This window comes from Adelges cooleyi, unplaced genomic scaffold (genome assembly GCF_023614345.1).
Source record: "Adelges cooleyi isolate 19-005CV unplaced genomic scaffold, UGA_ACOO_1.1 ACOO_flye_CR_arks_rails_tigmint_CR_PRNA_1, whole genome shotgun sequence".
NCBI lineage: Eukaryota > Metazoa > Arthropoda > Insecta > Hemiptera > Adelgidae > Adelges > Adelges cooleyi.
In genome coordinates this window covers 6247014-6271671 of record NW_026095751.1, presented here as the reverse complement: position 1 = coordinate 6271671, position 24658 = coordinate 6247014, and the positions used below count along the sequence as shown (strand labels likewise).

Sequence of the window (24658 nt, the reverse complement as noted above, 5' to 3'; positions counted from 1 at the left end):
AATAACGTAATTTCGGATAACAATTTTTAGCACTGAATAGTTAATGGAACAAAACGAGACAATTTACATTACTGAACAAAGTTCAGACTTAACCCCCAATTGATTGTTTTTATTGTTACATGTTTATACACTTTCATGGCGTTCTCTAACGTATTCAAACGTATTCTTACCACCGCGTGACCTGGCATTGTGTAATAATAAAACATCGTTTATTAGCCTTTTTTGAATGAAAAATTATAATTCAAACTCACAAACTGTTTATTTATACAAAACAAATATACAACTTTAATTGTTCTTATCCGTGTTTTTTTTTTTGTAACTCAGAATTCATAAGAAATTTAGGATCTTCCAGAGTTCCAGACAATAAATAATAATGCGAAACAAAGTTCAAATAATAAATGTTTGTTAACGGTTGATTTCTTTATTGTTAGAAAACAATTTAAATGCAAAGGTCAGTTTACAGCCAAATGCTTGTTGACTGCATACGTACACTATTACCAGAGCCTATTAAGTTTACTTGTTATCGATAGCTTTAAATGCTTTACTCAATATTATTTTAATAAATCAAACTTGTTTCAGGTCTCTTGGATTCGCCATCGAGATATCCATCTTCTTACAGCAGGCAGATACACTTACACTAGTGACCAACGGTTCGAGGCCATACACGAACCACATTCAGAAAATTGGTCTTTGCGAATCAAGTACCCACAAAAAAAGGACTCCGGTGTGTACGAATGCCAGATCAGTACTACTCCACCCGTAGGACATCCGGTCTTCTTAACTGTACTAGGTAATGTATATTAAGTTATTCCAGTTTATTTTGATATTAATAAACCCTATCAATGCAACGTTAGCTGATGGTAGACTTTTAGTAGGATTGGACAGAGAGGAAAAACAACAAAAATGTTCAACGCAAAACCGACTAACAAATAATAATAACAATAATAATAGTAATACTATTTCTTTATTTGGTTTAAAAATAAAAACTGCACAGTATAAATTTGTTTACGTTATACATTAAGTTAAGTCCTACTCACCGCCGATAAAATTTAAATGTACAATAATAAGAGAAAGAAAACAAAATAATAGTCGTATACAATTGGTACGTTTAACTATCCTAATGTAATCCTATAAAAATGTAATAAAATGTCAATTGAATGTATAAATAATTTTTTAATGAAACATGCGGATTAAAAAACAATAAAAACATCTAGTTGGAATTTAATTTATTAAGTAATCAAAATTTAATATATTTTTTTTATTAATGTTGAAAGAAACATCTTACCGGAATATCCTTGACGAATAAAGGCTACTTTGAACAAAATAATTTCTACATTTTTTTTGTATTTACTAACAATTTTTAATAGCTGTATTTCTTATCTTAAAAGTGTATATCAAGCTGATTAAATTTTTTTTTGTGTGTATGATGTATAACATTTTTGTCTATGACCAGAAATACCTTTAGTGTTTCAAATATTAATAGTGGGGAAAGTTTTTGGTTGGTTTTAGGAAAACCAAAATCGTTATATATAAATCACTCGTAAAACCCATTTGGAAGTATAGTCTTCAATTATCGGGTACTGCTAAAAATTCTAATATTAACAATAATTACTAATTCCAGAACATTGCACTAAGAAACTATAATTTGTACAAATACCAATTATACAAACGTTTTTATAGCCGTTTACAAAATCACCAATACAGCCCTATTAGTAAAATACATTGTATCATTGTACCAGGTGTCGTTATTTACTAATAGAATAAAAAAAAAAGAGTTAAGCACAAACGAATAAAATAGTCAAATTTAAATGTCACTAATGAGTGTCTTCTTTAGCAAATATACCACTGTACTATTGTATTATATTATTATCATACATACTTATTGTGCTATTAAACTGTACAGATACGAAGCTGATCCGATAAAATAAGTTTTTAAGTATATTATTTTAATATAGCAATACTTTGTTATTTTCTATTGTCCGTCTAAAAATACCAGTACATGTAATTTTTTATTAAAAAATAACAATAAAAACTATGATAATATTAACCGTAACTTGTAGCTAATTTAAATGGTATAAAATAAAACTCGAACCCGTTATATTTCTGCTCGTACATGTATTTCGTTTTAACTAGTTTAAGGATAATATATTTAACGTTTAGGTAGTTTGATTAAGTTAAGCCAAGAAACCGTCTAGCGAAGAAACAATTAAAAAAAACCACGCACATATCATTGACGTATGAAAAAAAAAAAGCGACGGTATTTTAACACAAACAGAGGTAGGCTGAATGTAAATTGCAAGATCCCCGACTGTTAACCGTTTAAACAAACTACATGCGAGTTGGCATTATCGTATGGGGACACAAGCGTGACGGGGTCCTCGTGAAAGTTTTTTTTTATTTTTATTTTTACCGGATAAATTTGCATGCGACGATATAACCTAGTCTCAGGGGGTTAGGTAAAATAAAAAAAACCAGCGAGAAAAAAGTTTTCTTTGGTTTAATATGTGACCCGATAAATCCGTCGACAAAACGACAGGCTGTGGGCGTTTTAATAAATTGATCATTCACAATATTTTAAACAGTACATTTTTTTTATCTATACTTTGGTTTTTATAAAAAAAGAAAAAAATTGCGACCGTATTTTTACATTGACAAAAAAATGTATGCATAATTTATCTTACGGATTGTGCAAACATATAACTTACAGCGGCAAACAAGAGGCATTTGAACGTTTTATTTTTTTTACGTTTGTTGCGATAAATGCTCTCCAGAATAAACACGACCTGAATTAGAAAGGTTTAACTATTTAAGAGAAAAAGATTGTGAACGTTGTTTAACTAACCGGAAGTTAGTTAAACACTCATTCAATCCAGAGTAACCTGTACAAATTTTAATGTATACGACCGCATTTAACTCTCATTTTTTTTACCTTAAACTACGTTTATTTTGTTACGAAAAAATATATATTAAAGATAATGAAAATGTTTTTTTTTTAATTACTCGCACAAGATGGGTTTTTCCTATATTTGATGTACACACAATGAATAACTATTTAAATTGTTTTTTACAAATAATTTTAATTTCCTAAGATAATCTAATGGATAAAACAACTGAAAAGATTGTGGCTTACTTTAGTACCAACCGAACATAGTTTCTCATCGATACATTCGCTTAGTATGAAGAAATCGGTCCACCGTCCAGCGTTTAATAAAGTTGGGTGCGGATGTACATGCATTTAAAACACAAGAGAAAAATAAACGAAACGATTTATGTAGCCACTTATATGATATACTATTTTAATTTGTCATAAAAATCGTATTTCCTATTATAACTTCTACAAGGATTATGTATACTCACAGATTTTACTTAAAATAACATAATGAATTTATTACTTATATCTACAGCTTGATTATAGTATATGCAAGTTTTCAACTAACATATAATAGTACAACCTACTTAAGTTTGTAACTTCATTATACTATGTGTTTATCAACGCAGATTTAAATTTTAAACGTAAGTACTGAGCGCATACTATTTTATAAGTTTTTCGATTTTATTTAAACACAAATAATAAATAAACAGCGAATATCGTCCACGCGGTCAGTAAGTGAATATTGGTATTATATTCCTTTTCTATCTTTTTTAAAAGAAATATAAGAATAGGTTAGCCTAATGTTGTAGAATATCTGATCGAGTTTATTTTCTTGATGTTCGGCCAAAGCTAAATTCGCTCGAAAAAGAGATAAAAGCGATTATTTGATTTTCTTTTACAAAGATAGCTATAAGGATTACAGCCCGGCAATATATAAAAATGAAGAATTGGCAGCGCTTCTTTTTATAACGTCCATTGGAAAATTCAACCATTCATCGAAGGTTTTGCTCAAAATAACCTTTATTAAACAACACAATTTTGTACTCGTAATAAATTACTTTATATTTTGAACGACAATGATTAAATTTTGTTTTTTTTTGTATCGTGTAAAATAATTAATAAAATGACTTAAACGATTTTAGTTTTTTAACAAGGAAATGTTCACAACAATTATATTTTATACGATTAATTTATCAATTGATTGTTAATACAAAATAAATAGTCGTTTCGAATTCCAGTTACAATATCACATTCTTATTATACCTAAAAATGTTAAAAATATTATTACAGCTGTAGAAATAATATAACGGTTATAAAATATAATGAAGGTTAGCTACAAATAAAGTACAAATGTACAATAATCAATATATAACTGGAATGACATTATTATCATTAAAACATATTTTTGTGAATTTCTGTATTATATGAACATAATTATTTATATTTGGTAAAACATAATCGAGTACATTAAAATCAAATATCTAAAGCGATTATTTCCATTAACGTATATACATAGTCATTAAAAGTAATGAATTTATACTAATTTCGAAATATAATCACGATACAGAGCATACAAATGATAAGTATCTAATATTAAGTACACTTCAGCATATATTATTATGTATTTGTAACGTCTATGATGTTCTCTATGGCAAGCATCACTTATAACAATACACAGCCACAAATCACGATGATACTATTTAGTTTTAATGTATGATCAAAGCAGAATTTTGATTCTGAAACAGGAAACCTCAACATAATTTAAACATCATTAACATACAAATTTTGAATGATAAACTTAACTATTGGCTTTTATCTCTAATGGATGTAGAATTATTATTTCATTAGTTTAGCTTAACTTGTAATATTTTATCATCAATTGGAGAAGGCCGCTTAAGCAGCGATGAGCGTTAATAGCCTTTAATGGCTAATAACCACTTTAGTAGAAAAAAAAGTATAAAATATTTATTTTTTGAGGTAAATTGTAATTTACTTGCATTTGTTTTTGGCCTTGGGTAGTATGTAAATAAATAAACTGGGTTTGCTTAAACTTCAGAGTCCTCGTTTATTTTTATTGGTCAGTTGGTTGTTTAAAATTATGTGATTATATAAGGCAACAATAAATTCTTCGGCTCGTTTAAGAAAGACATCGGTCGTCCCGAATGACCACTCTTATGCGTTTAAGACCGTCAAACAAACAAATATACCACATAAAATCCAAATTTAATTGGTTGCCGTGGTAATGCCCTATGCTTCGGTTCAAGACAAACACTTGTGACGCTAAACAGATAACTATCGACAAAAACGTTATTTGTGATTTTTATTTATTCTTTATAATGTTTGACAACCGTGCGAGAAATCTCTATTTTGGTGTCATTTATTTACAACAGTTAAGTACTATGTGTATAGGAAACGCACAGGGCGTAGGTAGTAGATACAATAATATGGGATCCCACCAAACACAATTTGTTTATTTACTAAACTATTGTTGATTTTAAGGAGCTTAAGACGTTAAGCCGCTAAAACGAAAACCACGTAACAATTAATGAGCACACTTCTTGTTTTATTTTGTAGTATCCATACATAGTAGCTCTATATGGTTTTTAATAATTTCAACTTAGTAATTAAATAACAATAACAAATAAATCATTTTAATATTAGTATTTATTAACGTAGAAGTATATAGAATTATATTTTATTTGGGATTAGTCACTATAGATGTTAGTTATTATATAACTTTACATTAGAACAGATTACTCGAGGTAATGAAATAAAACTCGCGACTATGTCAATATTTTGCAAGCTATTTGCAAATGTATATTTTACTAGTCGACTTTACGAAGCCCATCCGGCATCCAAGTCGCCTTTGAGATTTCAAATTGTTTGTCAAATCAATTGTTATAACTAGCAAGTACACTTTTAGAATTTCCAAATGACCCCTACTCCCTACCCACTCTTCTGGAATAATTATTTTGTCAAGAAACTATCCTAACTACTAGAAGAGGTTTGATTATCGATATAGCTTTTAATACTAGTCATATATTATTATCCTACTTGAAATATGCGTATTGTCGATACTTCTTTTATTAATAAATACAGTTATATTATCTATTTTGTTTTAAATTGTACAATAATTTACATATAAAGAAAAGGTAAAAAACAATTTTTGAATGCGTTATTATCATTTTTTTTCTTTGGAACTTATCGGAACAAACATGTGTATAATTCAATTTCAAAAAAAGAAAAGTATTTTACAATTAGAGTGTGATATGAGTATGTTTCCCGGAACTTTGAAAATTATAGTTGTTGTAGGATGTACAATAAAAAAATTACTTCTACATTTGCAAACCAAATTACATATTAACATTTTTTATACATCGAGCAATTCTTCGAAAATCAACAAGCTATGAAAGTATATATATATATATATACATATGTGTGTGTGTGTGTATTCTTTAAGTCACAAAATTTTCTTGTCAAAATGTTTAAAATATTATAACGATCATAATAATTAGGTGTTTCTTAGAAATATTTTATTTCGTTTTGATTTCGTTCCTAATTCATTACTTTAGAAACATTTTTGTTCGTTTTATTTTCCAATATGTTGTGGAGTGGACTAAAATATACACCGTTATCAAGCCCTGATTCTAACGTAGTAGCTCACAGAACGCTAATCATTTTTTAGATTAGTTTACCTTGTACTCTGGCAAGCCGCTAAACAGTATTTTTTTACCTCCTTACTTTACCTTTTTAATAACTTCCGCCGTTTTCTCACAAGCTTTTTCGGTGTTACGCTTTATTACTACTACAAACCGTTTACACATACAGTTTTAACGATCAATTTCACAGACCATTAAATATAAATTTAAAAAAAAAACAAATTATTTTACGATAAATTATTAATGTCTAAAAATACGTCTTGAACAACCACTACGCACATCTCTCAAAGTGTAATCCATCTTTTGTAAAGTTTTTATATTTTTTTACGGTTTTCGTTTTTAACCATTGTTACGTCTTAGGTATAATATGATTTTTTGTTAATTATTTTTTAAAAACAAGTTAACGGTAAAATATCGTAACTCAATGCCGTTAACGGTCAATCACTGTCATTAATATTATTATTATTGTAATACTACTATTGCACCAGTAGTGCTACGGCACTTTAACGGCCAGCTTGTACTTTCTACATAGGGTTCTTACATAGCGTAAAGTTAAAGATTTCACATAGTAATCTTATGTTAATTTGTCAGAGCAGTTCGAGATATCCTTTATAAGTGCGTGTTATACGCAATATTATATTTATGTCAATCATAAATGTATGTTGGTGCCGGACGTTATCTTCTTTAGCGAAATCGAAAATGCTACTCAAGATGATTTTGTGACAGTAAAGCTTTTAGGCACACGCGGGAATGTACTTTATGAAACAGCGTGTTCACAACGACTATAAAACATATGTTTACCAGGAAATGTTTGAAAATGGTACAATTTATATTCTCTTCCGTATATATTTTCAAACATATAAATAAATGTCGCATATATACATATATAGATTATTCGATCATGTACGTTTTTTTTTTTTATTAAAACTTCATTCTATTCATGCTGTAATAAAAGTTGCGTGACATTGACAAGCCAGGGCTTTTTCATTGTGTTCAACATACATAAATACATCACAACGATATGAAAGTCCAACCCATACGTTGCACTGGCTTATTGCCCGTATATAAGCCACTGATACGTGCGTGTTACATCATACAAATTCAAACGAAATAGAATTACGAATAAGAGTTTAGAAATATATAAAAAACGTATTTTTTTTTTTAATTTAATCGAAAATTAAATGATTTTTTTATGAATTAATAAATATCGACAATAGTTTACTTTGTTCGTAAATCTGCGTTCACATAAAAACTCGAACAACGTGCAAACAAAACTAACATTTTTCCAACATTTATGTTTATGGAGATATTGTACGACGGCAGCCCTGGACCCTTAATGTTTATACTTTTTATAGAAGCTTCGCATAATATACTAACCATAAATTTGACGATGCCGGGTTAAGAAATATGCCAGCATCTTAAAAATATAAAGAGTAACATTTTTTATGATATATATAATGTTTTTAATCGAAGGCAATAAAGAAAAATGTTACCGATTGAACGTGACAGGAAAAAAGTGTACCTAACCACCAAAAACTTACTTAAGCGCTGTCATATTTTTTTTTAATTAAAAAAAAATGTGAAATTGACAGTAAAATACTACACCTCTATAACTTAAGAAGACAAGTAATATCTATCGTATTATTTATTCTACTCAAAAAGTGATGACCAAGAAACACCACAGTGTTTACCACATGTCTACCCAGTGATGTTTGTTTAATTAATGAATACTCTGTTAACAACGATCGCTAACGGGGCTTATAATTGTTTTCCGTTGAAATAAATACGAATATTAATGTCAAGTCTATTATTATAAAGTTGTGCTGTTATGATCGAACTATTAATAGTTATTAATAACGTACAACGTTAATAAATTCCCTTTATTAGTTTGTACTTGACATTTACGGTTTTGTAGGTAAAGTAAACTGTGTAATCCGAGCCGATAAGTAGTTGAGTAGAGTGTTGTTTTAAGTTTTATCACTTTCGGCTACAAAAATAATCAGCTTTGTAATTATTCCAAACCCAAGTTTTTACAATAAACGTTAACACTTTATACTAAGGACTTCATCGTTTCTCTTTATTTTTGAGAGAGTAACACAATTTTTTTTATAAAACGACACGAATTTTACAAAAAACACAATCTGTATTATTATCATTTTGTAACTTTACATAATCTTCTATTCTTTAAAAAAAAAACCATTGAATATGTAAAAATACACGTGACCTATAAATCGGTGAATATTTAAAAAATAACAATTTCATTGGTAGGGACCTAATAGTTTTATTTTTTAAGCTATTTGTAAAAAGTAAGCATTTACATAAAACGTGGTTTGACTATTATGTTATATTTTAAAACCTTCGTTAAAACCAATACATCATAAACAAGATTAACATTTTTAATGTTTAAATAGTGTTTCCATACCCTAATTTTTTTACTGCATAAGGTGATCAGAGTTTTATATTGCGGTAATAATTCTATGAGGGAATAATTATCTTAGATAAAATAGTTTCGAGTAAAATTATCGTTACCATACTAATTAAAAATGGTAAACATTTTTTTGTAGTCGTCAAGTGAAAAAATAGTATTCCTAACATAACGAAAGTAAGTCTCGGACGGCGTCGGCTCTTCCAAGATGATTTATCACTGTAGACTAACTTATATCCTAGTTCGGGACCGTCCACAAACGTTCTAAGCACGGACATGACAACTCTAGAAACACCCTTTAACTTGAACGCTAAAAATTATGTTTTCGATCATTTAAAAATATTTTGTATCAAACTATTTAAGTTGAAACAATTTTAAATGCTATTTTTCAATGTCGATATTATTAGTAGTTTTTAACGTTTTTTTTTTAATACATTTTCAGAACCGACTACCGAAATCCTAGGCGGACCGGAATTGTTCATTGACCAGGGTAGCACGATAAACCTTACCTGCTTGGTGCAATTCGCTCCAGAACCACCGCCCACCGTCGGTTGGATGCACGAGAAACAAGTGAGCGACGCGGCATACGCATCAACAAAGAATAATGGCCTTTTTGGATTTGGAAATGATTCATTTTGCTGTTTGTACTTTTATATATATTTATATATGTGTGTGTGCGTGTGTTTTCTTTGTTCGCAGCCCATAAATTTCGATTCTCCGCGTGGCGGGATAAGCCTGGTAACGGAAAAAGGGTCGACCACTAGCAGCAGATTATTAATTCAAAAGGCGTCGTCTTCAGATACCGGCTACTACTCTTGCGATCCGTCAAATGCAAATTCGGCTACCATCAGGGTTCATATTTTAAACGGTTAGTGGCCTTAAAATTACACTCGGAAAATATGTAGACCGGTCATTTTATTAACACCGCCGTCGTCGCGTCAGCAATGTCATACCCACACGTTTGTTTTGATGTTATCCCATAATACGGGAATAAATTATCGTCTCCGCCTATGATATAATATAAAAAATGATGAAACGCCGGCTATTAGGATAAATATATATATATATAGGTACCTATAGGATTACAGTACGCCCAGAGCGGCGAAATTGGCTTTTAGATAAATATCCGTTAAATAAACATTCGAGATGAGATTTTTGCATAAAGCTATAATCCCAAAAGCATAAAGTTTAGTATAAAATAAATATTAAACTAATCCACTGTCATCAACGATTAATCGGTCTGATGCAAACAACTTTTTTTACTCGTCCTTTAGTTTTTTATTGGAATCAGCTAATTTCTAAATTATTATAAAAAAAACAAATTTAATCGTGATATTAATAAAAAAAAACAAATATTGTTGCATTTATGTTACTATTATAAGTGTTAATAAACTATATGTCATAATGATTATCATTATCACTATTTATCATTAAGCCATAAGAACTACAGTTAAAAATCTCTAAGTTATGATAATACATCGGGTTACTTTCAATAATCGTACCTACTGAAGCTGATGAATTGCATTATTTTAATTTTTGTTGAGGTGCGGGAGGGGGCTATCAATTCATATGATAAACAATATTTGTTCCTAGCAAAACACCTACCTCATAAAATACTCCCAAGTACAATAAATTAAAGTTTTGAGACCATTTATGTCATTAGATAATGTGTTATCTTATTATGTGTTATCGTTTATCTTATTGACTTTTCAGTTTTTTAGGATTACAAAATATTTATATATTTTTTAATTTATTCGTTTGAATCTGTCTGACTGTTTACCATTACTGTTGTTGTTTTTTTGTTTGTTATACAACCTATATTAAAGATTATAATGGCTCATTATTGTTGTTTTCTTTCCACATTTATTAAATTTGCAACACTACAATAAAAATGCATTTGGTAATGATTTGTATAAATTATTTACAGGTGAACATCCAGCCGCAATGCACCACGGCCAGGGCAGCATTCCACTATGTCCGCCAATCGTGAGCGCCATGATCGTGCCGTTTTTGCTCATATTCACTGCCAGAGATCTATAGTAACAGTTTTGACATAAATAATGTGAATAATTAAATATAAATATATATATTATAATACCAACTTTATTTATATTGTATTTAAAGGTTATATTAGGTACGTTCCGTATTCCATTGATAAGGTCTAAGCTCAGCTGTTACAATTTGATGTGCAATTCATTTACATGATTTGCTATGAAACGACTACCCGTATTTAGATGAAATTAGTTGTTCCAATTTTTAAATAAAATAGTTTTAAATCGTATCCTAGCTCATTATCAAATACAGTCACATTAAAATTAATTCTACGAACACAAATAAACAAAATTGTACTCAAACAATAAAAAAAAAATTTGTACACTAAATAAATATTTTATACCTTACAACTGCAAATTTTGTTGAAGCAATAACTAATTTAATTATCATAAAACGTATGTTTTCTAACACCAAAATATAACAACTGATGAAAAATAAAAATACATTTTCTCTTTTTTTCCTTGTAGTTTTGCAACCTTTACAACAAAAACAATGTTTTTAAAAATATTATTAAATGGCAGTATTATGAATAATATCATTTTTTTTACAACTACATAAAAAATTATTAAACTTTTTTTTAAACACAACATAACGAGAAATTTTACCTTTCATCGCACAAATTTAATACTTTTTAAAGAACACCAATTATTTATCCGACTTCTTTTTATGATGCTATAAATATTTTATGAATGTAAATAATGAAAATACAATTATCCATTATTACAAATGTATTTACATCAGAGTGTTTTTATGTTTGCTATTCAATGCACAACATTTTTTAAAAAATTGAGTATATCGATGAAAATAATATCACATAATTTTTTTTTTCATAATTATAAAGTTTTTAATATATGATAATAACAACTTCCTAGTTTCCATTGCTCACTTTTATTACATTAAAGCTTAAGCAAGTACTCAATTTCTCTATTTTTTACTTGTTAAAACAATAATAATAATAAATAATACAACAGTACATATATTACATATCACGGATAAAAATAAAAATATTTTACCTTTAATAATAAAAAGAAAATTGTATAAATTGACTCACATTAAAATTGTACCGTAGTTGAACAACTTTAATAATTGTGCCTCAATCTTTACATACCTTTCGATTTAAAATTTAAAAAATAAAAATAAATAGTATCTAATTTTAAAAACGTTTAAAGTTAGATTTTTTAAGATACGACGGCCTACAGTTAAATTACTGTTATGCAACCTACATACTAATTATATATCATATTATTATAGTTTCTGTGTTATGCGTAGATGTTGTTATACTGTTAGTTCATTATAATTATAAATGTTTAAGAACACTATAAATATTTTAGTCTGTACTATAACTATGTCATTGTAATTACTTATGATTAAAAATGAATACATTTACCACTTGATGGATTTAATAAACATTAGAAAAATATCTACAATATTATTTACCCTGACATGCCCTTTACTTGTCGTCTTATGCTGTATACAAAATATATGTTCAGAATGACCTATGATTTATCATTTCATTGTATACACAGGGTGTCACTGTGCATTAATGTTAAGTCAATAAAATAAAATAATGTATGTGTTATAATTATTTGTTTTATTTAAAAAAAATGAATATTTTAAAAGTTGTGAAATATCAGCTAAGGTAATGTACTGTAAAATGTAAGGTATAATTTTAACTAAGATAATTATTATAATTATCAATTTGTTTTTGTGATCGTGGCACATAGCAACTTGATCATTGAATTAATTTATGCGATGATCATAATAAATGTCTTTTTATTTTAAAACTATTATTAGTCAATAATTTCTTGAAGTATATTATAACGATTATATATTTAAATTAGTATTACCTGTAATATAATATTTACTTCAAGTGGCAACCATAGTTAAATTTAAAAATAATAAAAATCTTTGTTATGATAGTAATAAGTTACCTGACTTATGTAATGTTATTGTTTGTTAAACCATTTTTTAATAATTTATTAAAATAACTGCTATAATGTTCCTTATGGAATTTTAGAGGTATCCGAAATAAATTATTCAAATTTCTAATTATTGCTAAATACTATTCTATTTAGCGCTCGTTTTGTATATTTATTTGAACATTGTAAAAAAAAACATCATGTTCTATTATTAATAATGTATATATTATACTGTATGTATATATTTTTATAAATGTACAGAGCTCTATCTTCGTTTGATTGGTTTAATAATTATTGTTGTATCTCAAATGAAAATTATTTATCAATAAACTTAATTACCCAGAGGACACTATAAACCTAACCTGTAAGTAATAAATAATTTATTATTTAAAATAATGTCCTTATCCAAAAATCTTAAATTACAACAACAAAAACCATAGTAATTAAGTGAAATTTATTACTTAACTTATTATATGAGTTATAGTGTAACTACAAACATCACCTATAAGCAATAGTTAAATTAAAACGCTTAAATTACTTTGAATTTAGACAGTCGTGACCACGGAATTATTTCTAAAGCTATTATTTTTGTAGGTATAAGTCAACCATGTTGTTTTGTATCAGTAAATAAACAAAAAAAAGTTTTAGGCTCAATACTCAGATTTGCGTACCAAATAGGTTTTTAAAAAAACATGAATGTATTTTTTTCCTTTACTCCCACCGTTAAACTTATTTTGGCAGAGTAACTAGTTAAAAAACTCTGTTGTGTATTAGATTATACCTTTGTAAACAGACTGACTGATTTATGGGTACTTTTTCAGTTCACTTTACGAACAGGGCGTAGATAGCTTTACGTTTAGTCTTTATACTCGTAAGTGTGATATTGAGATGAAATAATTATTTTATAATCATTTATTATGACTTATTATAATATATTATTGGCCGGATGAATTGCATAAAAACATAGTTGTATTAAACTTATAAGTCAAAGGACATCAATATTATTGTTGTGTATCGATATTACTAATTATAGCCAATTTAGCTGGTGTACTATTTTGACATTTTTAGGCAGTACAATTTAGAACTAAAAAAAGAGTAGTGTTGTTGAATCTAGGTAAATAAAAGTTTAGTATACATAAAGATAAAGAAAATAAATTGATAGTATTCTGTGTAGATCACAGTGATTACAGACATAATAATAAATAATACATATACAAAATTCTATTTAAGAATTTTATTAGCTCATGTTATTCTGTCACCCGATTAGATAATAGAACATCTTTACTGGATACTACTAATATCTTAAATCTATCCACCATTGTGTTTTCAGTTGAGGATATTTTTATTCGTCTTGAAAATTTAAATTTTGATCCTTTCTACTAATATTTTATAAACAATAAAATTACTTGTAAAATTATAAATTTAGATTTATTATATTAACACAATATTATATAACATGAAATTTATTCCTAAAAAAGGTAACATTTATATATTGCAAATTATCAGTTAAACAGATATTTTTCACTTGTTAAAAATTACTAATTAGTGTTAATGTATAATTGTAATTGAATTAAACGTTTCATTTATAGGTTAATGAAAAAAGATGTGAAATGCAGAATAAAAATACTTAAATTGTCCGATGTAATTATGGAAAATACCTAAACATATGACACAAGTAATAAAACGAAACCTACAGTCCAAAAAATTAAAAACAACAAAATATAATAATAGACAATTTGAAAAAAAAATTTTCTATAAAACGTTTGTTATAAAAAACACATTTTATTATTAGACGACTGTGTGAACAGGGTTAATTTTTTTATTGAAAGCTGTAAGTAATTGTTATAAAACAATTTTTGAGGTTGTTTAGTTTTACTAAAATTTGCTACAAAATGCGTTATAAAGAAACTATCTGGAAAGGGTGAGAATCATTTAAAGTTTTAATTTTCTGCAAACATTATCATGCAACTTAAAAGTGTTATTTATATTTTTTTAAATATATTTTTATACTTTTTTCTTTATTTCAAAATAGCAAGCGCAATTCTTCTTAATTTTCCTAAACAGGTAATTATAAGTATAGCCTAAAATATTATGTTATGTTAAGTTAAAAGTGGTATTTAAAAAGGTGTAGTTCTTAAAGTGTAATAGACTATCCGCTTGAAATTTGCTTGAACATGATTTTTTATTAGTAAATAATAATCGATCAAAAACGAAATTAGTGAACAAATATTATTATGTTTACGAGTTGGCTTTTAATAGTAAACTTAAGCCAAATATTGTACATAAAAACTAAATCATAATTGCAACAGATGATTAATGATTTAAATTCGTTTAAATGCATGTACAACGCTGGTCAATTTTCATGTGAATACATTTCTAATTATTTCTAGTAGAACATAATTTACCTACAATTTTCATATTATAAAAAAAATTATTTTTATGTTATTACTTCTTTAAATTTCTTATGTTATGCTGTTTTCGAATTAATGTTTTTACTCGTAGTCTTTTTCTAGAGTACACTTGTATCAATAATTTTTCTACTGGGTAAACCTTTATTGAGCACCAAGATTTTCTCGACGATAAGACTGTAGAAAAAAACTTAGAACAGGGTTTTCTATTGTTTCATCCAAAATATAGTATTATTTTTTTTCTAGATCAACATAATACTTAACATTATACTTGGCGAACACTGCAACTTGCAGGAATCATAGCTAAAATAGCACTAGGTAACATTATAATAATATACTTCCCAAAAAAATTTTTCTTTGTTCACCAAAATGACTATTTTTCTTACAAAAAATAATCGCAAATTCTAAAAAATATTTCATTATGAACAAAACCCAAAACAAAATTAGTATTCGATACAATGTAATATAATACAAACTGTATACGTATTATATTTATAGCTAAGTATTGCTAAAAAGACAAAGTACCGCGATCGGTATAAAATACAAAAAATGAAAATGTATTACATAAATATTTAAAATAACTTAGTCGGTGAAGAACAGGCTTCAACCATAGGTGCAATATTGCCACAACTTAAAAAAATGTATTTTGAGGAAATTACATTTTTAGATTCTTACTGCTCCTAAATTAGTTTTAAACCTTTAATTGTAAAACTTTGCAATTATTTATATTACCCAACGCTTGTTATTTTTATATTAAGCTACTTAGTTGAATTTCAATCAGATGCGAGAAATTGCGGTTATGGCTATTAAAAAAAAATGTTTTTAAAAAATTAAACTGCCACTTTTGGTTTTTGTGGCAGTTACCAATTCAAATCACATGTTTTATACATTATAGTGAAAAATGTAACAGTTTTGTTTGACTTTTTAAACTAATTTAAAGCTACAATATACAAAATGTGGCAGCTCATTGTTTTTTCACGGGTGTCATCTGGTTAAGAATTATTACGTTAAAATTCCTAAAATCGAAATAAGGCAGTCTTGATTTCATTTTTTTGTCTAATACTTAACAAAAACAAAATACAGTTTTGTTTTATTTTAACATCTTATGTAGTGAACGTTTAAAAAAACACATCCAACTACTCAGTGTCTAAAAATGCGGCAGTAATATTTTTTTTCAACTGCCAAAATGAAAAAAACGCCGATCGAATGCATTATTGAAGCGTTGGTTGAATTACGACTTGTGGCGGGAGACCACTTTGTAGTTAAATATTATAGCGATAGACCTTTAGCCTTGACTAAAAAAAAATCAAATTTTGAGTTGTGGCAGTCTTGCGAATAAATACTACGTATATTCTAAGTCAATATATGAGATGTTTACATAAAACCACACAGTATTTTTTTTTCAGTTTCGTTAAGTGTTAGTCATATTAGAAAAATTGTTGGGGTTTAGCACCTATAGTATGTTATTTGACTATTAGAAAAGCTTTTAAATATTTTAAGTTTTCCCACATATTTTCTGCAATCGTTCGCACACGACGTGAAACTGATACTTACTATTAAACTAATTTTTATGTTTTTCAACAGTAATTCATTATTTTGTTGCTAATCATGTTTTTACGAAAACTTGTGTTTCTTCTTACTGCAAAATTAGTCTTCGTTCATGCAACATTATCAAGTATTATATTTATCTATTTATATTGTATACATATACCGGGTGATTCTTTTAACACCCTACACTAGTTTACTCTTAAAATAATTGCAAATTTGTAGTGGTTATTTTTGAAAAACATTTTGATTATACTATATTACTATATGAAACAATATTTAAATTTTTAACTTTTTTAATATTTTCTAGAGCTTTATCAACTTTTGAAACTTAAATGGTAACGTATATATATTTTTAACTTTTTAAATTAACAATAATTTGCTAAAAAAAATTGACTGGTCGATAACTAGTTTTGAATAAATAGTTGTAAAGTTATTAAATTTTATAGATTAGGACGGGAGGAAGAGTGGAGAGTAGAGTTATTTTTATCTGCGCGCTATTTCTCAACCGCACTCCACTTCCTGTCCTAAATTTTACACTTAAATAACTTTGAGAATAATTTTTCAAAACTAGTTATCGACCAGTCAATTTTTTCAGAAAATTATTGTTAATTTAAAAAGTTAAAAATATACATATGTTACCATTTAAGTTTCAAAAGCTCTAGAAATACTAAAAAAAAAAAAATTTTAATATTGTTTTATATAGTAATATAGTATAATCAAAATGTTTTTCAAAAATAACCGCTACAAATTTTCAATTATTTTAAGAGTAAACTAATGTAGGGCGTTAAATGAATCACCCGGTATAAATTATACGCTAACTTAATCAGGGTACCGGAGCAATGATTCTTCTGGAATATAATACCAGTTTCGGATAACTATTTTTGAAGTTATGTTATTGAAATTTCAAGTTTAGGGCAGGAGGAAAGGTGGAGTGTAGTGTTATTTTTATCTGCGCGCATTTCCCAACCGCACTTCCCCTCCCATCTTAACTTTAAAACTCGTATAAACTAAAAAATAGTTATCCAAAACTAGTTATCGACCAATCAACATTTTTAGTACATTATTCTCAATTTAAAATGTCAATAATATATATACGTTACCATTTAAGTTTCAAAAGTTGCTATCAAAAAATTAAGTTAGAAGGGGGGTAAAAACAAAATAAATTGTGAAAAATTGAGATCACATTGTATAAAAACAATAAAAATGAAAAAAAAAATTTCTTAATTTCTTATTAATTATTGAGATATTGAGTGACTCATGATAAAAAATCATCCTGTATTATGAAAAATAAACACAATATTCTCCCAAGATCCAGTAAGTAGTACAACTACAAAAAAATCATTTAGCCGTCTAAAACTTAATAAAACATAACTCCGTTTAATAATTGCTCAGAATAGGTTGTCAAGCTTTGTAATACTGAGAATATTTAGAAATATAAATCGTAGAAATAGTTATATATAACAATGTAATTGAAATATATTTTACAAAAATCAATTAGTGCTTGCATATTTTATAAAAGTTATTATATTATAAACCATAATTACCATTTAAAGGTTATAAAGAATTATCCACATATTCGAGGTCCAGTGCTTTTCAGAATGTGTGGTATATGAAAAGAGAAGATACAGATGTGTTGACGTATCATGAAGATGTAAAAACGAGATGGAAAGAGTACTTTGAAAGGCTATTGAATGAGGAACTTCTAAGGGGGGAAAGATAGCAGGTAGTGTGGAATTTAGATATGGTGGACTTAATTAGAAAACAGGAAGTGTAGAGTGCAGTTAGAAAGATAAAAAGAAGAAAGCAGCAGGACCGGATGGGGTACTAGTAAAGGTATGGCAGGTGTTAGGCAACTTTGGCATAGAGTTGTTGACAGGTTTCCTTAACAAGGTATAAAAAGGTAGATGGAAGATGCCGGAATTTTGGAGGAAAAGTATTCTGGTACAAATATTTTAGGCAAGGAAAATGTGCAGGAGTGTGTAATAAAACTATGGGGGAAAAATACTAATATGTATTATTATGAGGGAATAAAAGTGATGAGGCATAATATGATAGTTTGAGAGAAAGTTATAGAAAAGAGAATGTGGAGTGAGACTATAACATCGAAAAATCAGTTTGGGTTTATGCCAGGAAAATCAACAATGGAACCATTATTTTGTAAGAGACATACAGGAGAAAAAATAAAACTGTGTATGATATTTATAGGTTTAGAAAAGGCATATGATAGAGTTCCCAGAGAGGTTTTCAGGTAGACGTTAAGGAAAAAAAGAGTGTTTTTGGTTATGTGCCAGAGCTAAGACATGAAAATGTCAAAAATAGGATATATTGTGGATGGATGAAGTGGAGGGGAGCGTCAAGTGTTAACAGGAAAATGCCTATAAGATTAAAAGGTAAATTTTATAGGACGGTAGTGAGGCCAGCAATGTTACATGGGTCGGAATGCTGGGCAGTAGACAAGAAAACTGAACAGAGAGTATAGTAGAGATGTGAATGCTAAATGAATGGGTGGAATGACTAGGGAGGATAGAATAAGAAATTAATACATAAGGTGGAGTTTAGGAGTTGCATCAACTATGGGGAAAATGAGAGAGAATATGTTGAGATGGTTCGGTCATGTTATCATGTTATGAGAAGAAATGAAACAGAAGTAGTGAGAGTTGTCACGAAGATGAATGTAGAAGGAAAGAGAGCAAAAAGAAGACCGAATAAGTGATGGATAGACGGGATACAGACTAAAAAGTGATATGAGGATAGCTGGGCTAGTTGAACGAGATGTAAAAGATTGCAAACTTTAGAGGTGTAGGACTAGGGTGACCGACCCCGTGTAATTAGGAGTGTAAGGCGAAGATAAAGAAGAAAAGAATTATTGACATTTTACAAACGATAATTACAGTATAAAAATGATATATACAGGGTGAACCACTTATCGTGAACCACTCAATATCTCATAGGGTTTAATAAGAAATTACATTTTTTCTTCATATTATTTTTATACAATTTGATCTCAATTTTTCACAATTTTTTTTGTTTTACCCCCCTCCCAACTTAGTTTTTTTGATAGCAACTTTTGAAACTTAAATGTTAACGTATATATATATATTATTGACATTTTAAATTGAGAATAATGCACTAAAAATGTTGACTGGTCGATAACTAGTTTCGGATAACTATTTTTAAAGTTATAAGAGTTTTAAAGTTATGATGGGAGGGGAAGTGCGGTTGGGAAATGCGCGCAGATAAAAATAATACTACACTCTACCTTTCCTCCTTCAATAACTTCAAAAATAGTTATCTGAAACTGGTTATCGACCAGTCTAAATGTTTGGTACATTATTCTCAATTTAAACATTTTATAAAATATATACGTTACCATTTAAGTTTCAAAAGTTGCTATCAAAAAAACTAAGTTGGGGGGGGGGGGTAAAAACAAAATAAATTGTGAAAAGTTAAGATCACATTGTATAAAAACAATGTGGGAAAAACAATTGTAATTTCCTATTAAACCCTATGAGTAATTGAGTGATTCACGATAAGTGGATCACCCTGTATATATATATATATATATATATATGTAAATAGTAAAAAAAAGGCATGTAAATAATATATTAAATAGTTGTTTTTCAGCTCAACACATTTAGTATATTTCTTATAAATTGAATACTATATAAGGAACCCTTACAAATATATATACAGGGTGTCATGGAAAGTTCTACCGAGCTTCAAATGAAACATTTAGGATGCTTTATGGGTACAATAAATGGTATTCATTTTTTTTTTTTTTATTTCAAAATGGCAAATGTGGCCAGATACCAAAAAATCGTGTTACATATCAACTGAACAAGAATTTTTCTCCCGATTTCAAATCTGACATTATTTTTTTTGTAAGATAATTTTTTAATGAGATACGAGTTCTATTTTAAATAATTTTAAAATTTTAAAAAAATGAATACCATTTATTGTACCTATAGAGCATCCTGAATGTCTCATTTGAAGCTCGGTAGAACTTACCATGACACCCTGTATATATATATATATATATATTTGTACATATATATAATATTTATATACCTATATATATATTTGTAAGGGTCCCTTATATAATATTCAATTTATAAGAAGTATACTAAATGTGTTGAGCTGAAAAACAATTATTTAATATATTATTTACATGCCTTATTTTTACTAGTTACATAACTCTTACCTGAAAACAAATAAACGACAATTAAAATTCTATCCTCAGTAGATGACGTTAATTTTAAATAAACTTTTAAGTTTTAACAATTTAATATAACAATATTTCACTCTTTACTCAACTAATGTTATGTATAATCAACCTGCTGTAATCATGAGCATTCGCTACAGTGAGGTTGATAACAGCATAATATCCTATGATAACAAATAATACAAATGGTGGTATCTTTTTTATAATATATATTATTCCAAAGTTATATTTATTATGTATTATTACAACTATTACTATCGTATTATGTCATTATGTTAGTATTGTTTTGAGAAAACTGAAAAACTAATTTCTAAAAAAGTTATATCTGTATTATCATGTAATCATTTAATTTTGATTAAATATATATAGAAATGCTCTGAAACGATTTCTCTGATACCTTAAACAATGAACTTAATATTATTTTTTCATTATAGGCGGCCAGGGAGATCATCAAGAATTGGAATTGGATTTCAAAGCTGATATGACGAGTGAAGATTTGTTGAGTTATTGTTTTAGTTACAGCCCATTAAATATAAGACAACTTATTCTAAGGAAGTCTTTACTAAACAATTCTTCCCGAAATTCAGAAGATACGGTAAGGGTGTTACAATGGAACATTTTGTCGCAAGTTTTAGGTCTTCAATTCGGTGATAATTTTAGTAGTTGTCCTACTGAAGCATTGCTATGGGAATATCGACGATGTCAAATACTCTATGAGATCCTGGAATATAAATCCGATGTTATGTGCTTTCAAGAAGTTGATCATTTTGATTTCTTTAATAGAGCCTTGGCCACTCAGTCATATAGTGGTGTATTTGTACAAAAGGCATATTCACCTTGTGTTAAATTTGATGGAAATAATGGACCAGATGGGTGTGCAATATTTTACAATAGTCTTAAGTATGAGCTTTTAGCAAAACATGAGTTGGTCTATTCTCATTCAGCAGAAGGTTCGTTTAGTCGTCAGGTGGCATTGTTAATTGTACTACAAAATAAAAGTTCGTTGAACAAGTTATGTGTAGCCACCACTCATCTCAAATCCATGACAGGTAAAGATAATGAATTCTTAAGAAACCAACAAGGTGAAGAGCTTTTGAAATTTGTAACCCAACATGCTAGTGGCTGTCCGACTGTTATAAGCGGCGATTTCAATGCTGAACCTACTGAACCCGTATATACAACTATGATCAGTGACCCTCAATTAAGCTTAAAAAGCGCATACAATATATCTAATAAAGAAGTAGAGTTTACAACATGGAAAATTAGAGGAAGATGCGAAATAAAAAGAACTATTGATTACATATTTTACACCACAAATTACCTAACTGTTAGTAGCACAGTTGACATGCCAAGTGAAGAATTAATTGGAAAAAATAGGATTCCCTCCATAAATTATCCTTCCGATCACTTCTCTTTGATTACTGATTTCTTCATTAACAAAACTTTATAAAGATTTTCTTATATTTTGTTAAAGAAAAAAATATAAATGAAAAATAAAAATATTTCATATTTTTGCACATAATATGGTATAATTAAAAATTAAAAACTCATTAAAAATATTGTTTTATTGTATTTGATTTTGAAACTCCGATACACAACTTAATAAAATCAAACCTCTGACCTTCTCCGCCCTAATATGCTCCATCCCTACTATGCCCCTACCTCACTTTGCTGGCTTTTTTTTACCTTTTAGTTATTTAGCCGCCTAAGGAAAAAAAATTAAGTCAATGGATGTCCGTAACAGTTAGGGCCGTATTTATTGTCAGTTTTTAAGAATAAGCATTGCTTAAGCTACCGTATTACCATACTTGAATACGGTAGCTTAAGCAATGCTTATTTTTAAGAACTGACTATAAATACGACCCTGAGTGTTATATAGTAATTGTAATAAAAAAAACAAGCGCATACCAAACTAGAACAGTATAAAACAAGCTTAATTATAATAAATTAGCATAGTTGTTAATGAGGGTATTTAATTTGAAAGTGATTTAATCACTTTCGAAAGCTTCGATGCGAGTCTGTATAACCTAGCACAGTCTAAACTAGTACATTCGGAACCAAGCACAGTTAATACCATCGAATCATTTTCTTAAATGTGATTTTATAGGAACTTTTCAACTATTGACTATATTATTGATTATTTTTGTATGTTAGCTTTTTACTAAGTTAGTTATATACCTACTATGCTGCTTTACTAACGTATTAAGATTTACTAGGGCAACGAGTTGTACGGTAAAGAATGTTAGTAGGGATTTGCTTTTAAACTTTTTATTATTTTCATACTGGAGACCTTCTGGCTTCTCTAATCCCATTTATTAATACCTAATAGCGTTAGTAAAGGTGATGCAGAAACGCAACATAAAGGAAAACATCTATAAAAAATAATATAAGTTATAAATAAGTTAAAACTATAATTAGTTGGCAATTAACTCATTAGAATTTACAGCGCTAGATTCTAATACTAGAAATCAAGTTATATGGAGAAAATATTAATCCACATCCAAGAAAACGCTTCGATACGAATCTCTGGATACTGAACACCAATTTAGTAATTTCTTATTGTGCTGGCTTAAACTGTGCTTGGTTTTGACTGTTCTGATTTAGACAGTACTCGTGCGGATGAAGAAGTTGAATTTTTCGAAAATTACTATATTAGTAATTACTAATCATTTAAATTTAGTATAATTTTATAAAAAAAAAACAGCATACGTAGTAGGAAAATTGAAGTCATATTAAACAGACTAAGAATTGGACACACAAAACTTACTCATATGTACTTACTAAAAAAAGAAAACAAGCCAGTATGTCAAACCTGCGGCACCTCTCTCACGGTCAAACATGTATTAGTTGAATGTAAAAAATACGAAGACCTCAAAAAAATCAACCAACTGCCTGACGATATATGGGAAGCTCTGGGTCCATATTCCGACGTCTCCAAAACTGTTAATTTTATCTCTCAATCTGACTTGTATGTACTCGTATAAATAGTATTTATTGTATATATCAAAAATTATAAAATAAGATAATTGTATTGTATAGCCAATGGTCATTGTAACCGAGGCTTTTGATCAATAAAAAAAAAAAAAAAAAAAAATGTATAAAAGCACGTGGATTTGTGGAATGACATTTTAATGTAAACGACAGATTTCTTTCGGCGAGGGCCTAAGAAATCACATTTTGTGTACACACTTTTGTTTTATTCACTGAACACAGCAACATAGATGTACCTAATATAATAATATCGTTGAGGGGATTGCATGCGGTCGGTTTTTTCAGTAAAAACACATCATTTTTATTCCATTGCACAGACCGAACCAGTGATCCGATAAGCAATCTAAAAACAGATTTGAATTTGCCATGAAGTTTACTTATGATCGGTCAGGGTACTTTTTTTAATTTTTAATTTTAACCTTTTCCAAATTTGATTTTAAAATTTGAAATTTTATAAAATGTTCAAACGTGTTTTATACATAGTAGGAATAAGATATCAAAAAAGTACGCTGATCGATCTCAAGTAAACTTCATGACAAATTCAAATCTGTTTTTAGATTAC

The 24658-nt window shown here is 28.2% G+C and overlaps 2 protein-coding genes across 4 annotated transcripts in view; both read left to right on the top strand.

The window, feature by feature from the left end:
* The window catches only part of LOC126847069 (zwei Ig domain protein zig-8-like), a 131521-nt gene extending 119800 nt beyond the window's left edge, over positions 1-11721 (top strand). Inside the window, exons 5-9 of one of the 3 annotated variants that reach the window (XM_050587294.1) lie at positions 580-790; positions 9399-9526; positions 9656-9824; positions 10884-11018; positions 11091-11721. In XM_050587294.1, coding sequence (XP_050443251.1) covers positions 580-790; positions 9399-9526; positions 9656-9824; positions 10884-10996 — 621 coding nt within the window. In that variant the 3' untranslated portion in view covers positions 10997-11018; positions 11091-11721. Of the gene's footprint in view, positions 1-579; positions 791-9398; positions 9527-9655; positions 9825-10883; positions 11019-11080 lie in introns of all 3 variants that reach the window. The other 2 variants (XM_050587215.1, XM_050587135.1) reach the window with 2 other exon arrangements.
* A 9865-nt stretch (positions 11722-21586) lies between these two features.
* Positions 21587-22555, top strand: LOC126835819 (nocturnin-like). Its single transcript, XM_050568650.1, has one exon. It carries the CDS (start codon positions 21587-21589, stop codon positions 22553-22555), a length of 969 nt encoding a protein of 322 aa, XP_050424607.1.
* Positions 22556-24658: the final 2103 nt, after the last annotated feature.

Bases quoted from the DNA above. Each gene is read 5' to 3' on its own strand.
- LOC126835819 (XM_050568650.1), top strand. From the start codon at position 21,587: ATGACGAGTGAAGATTTGTTGAGTTATTGTTTTAGTTACAGCCCATTA.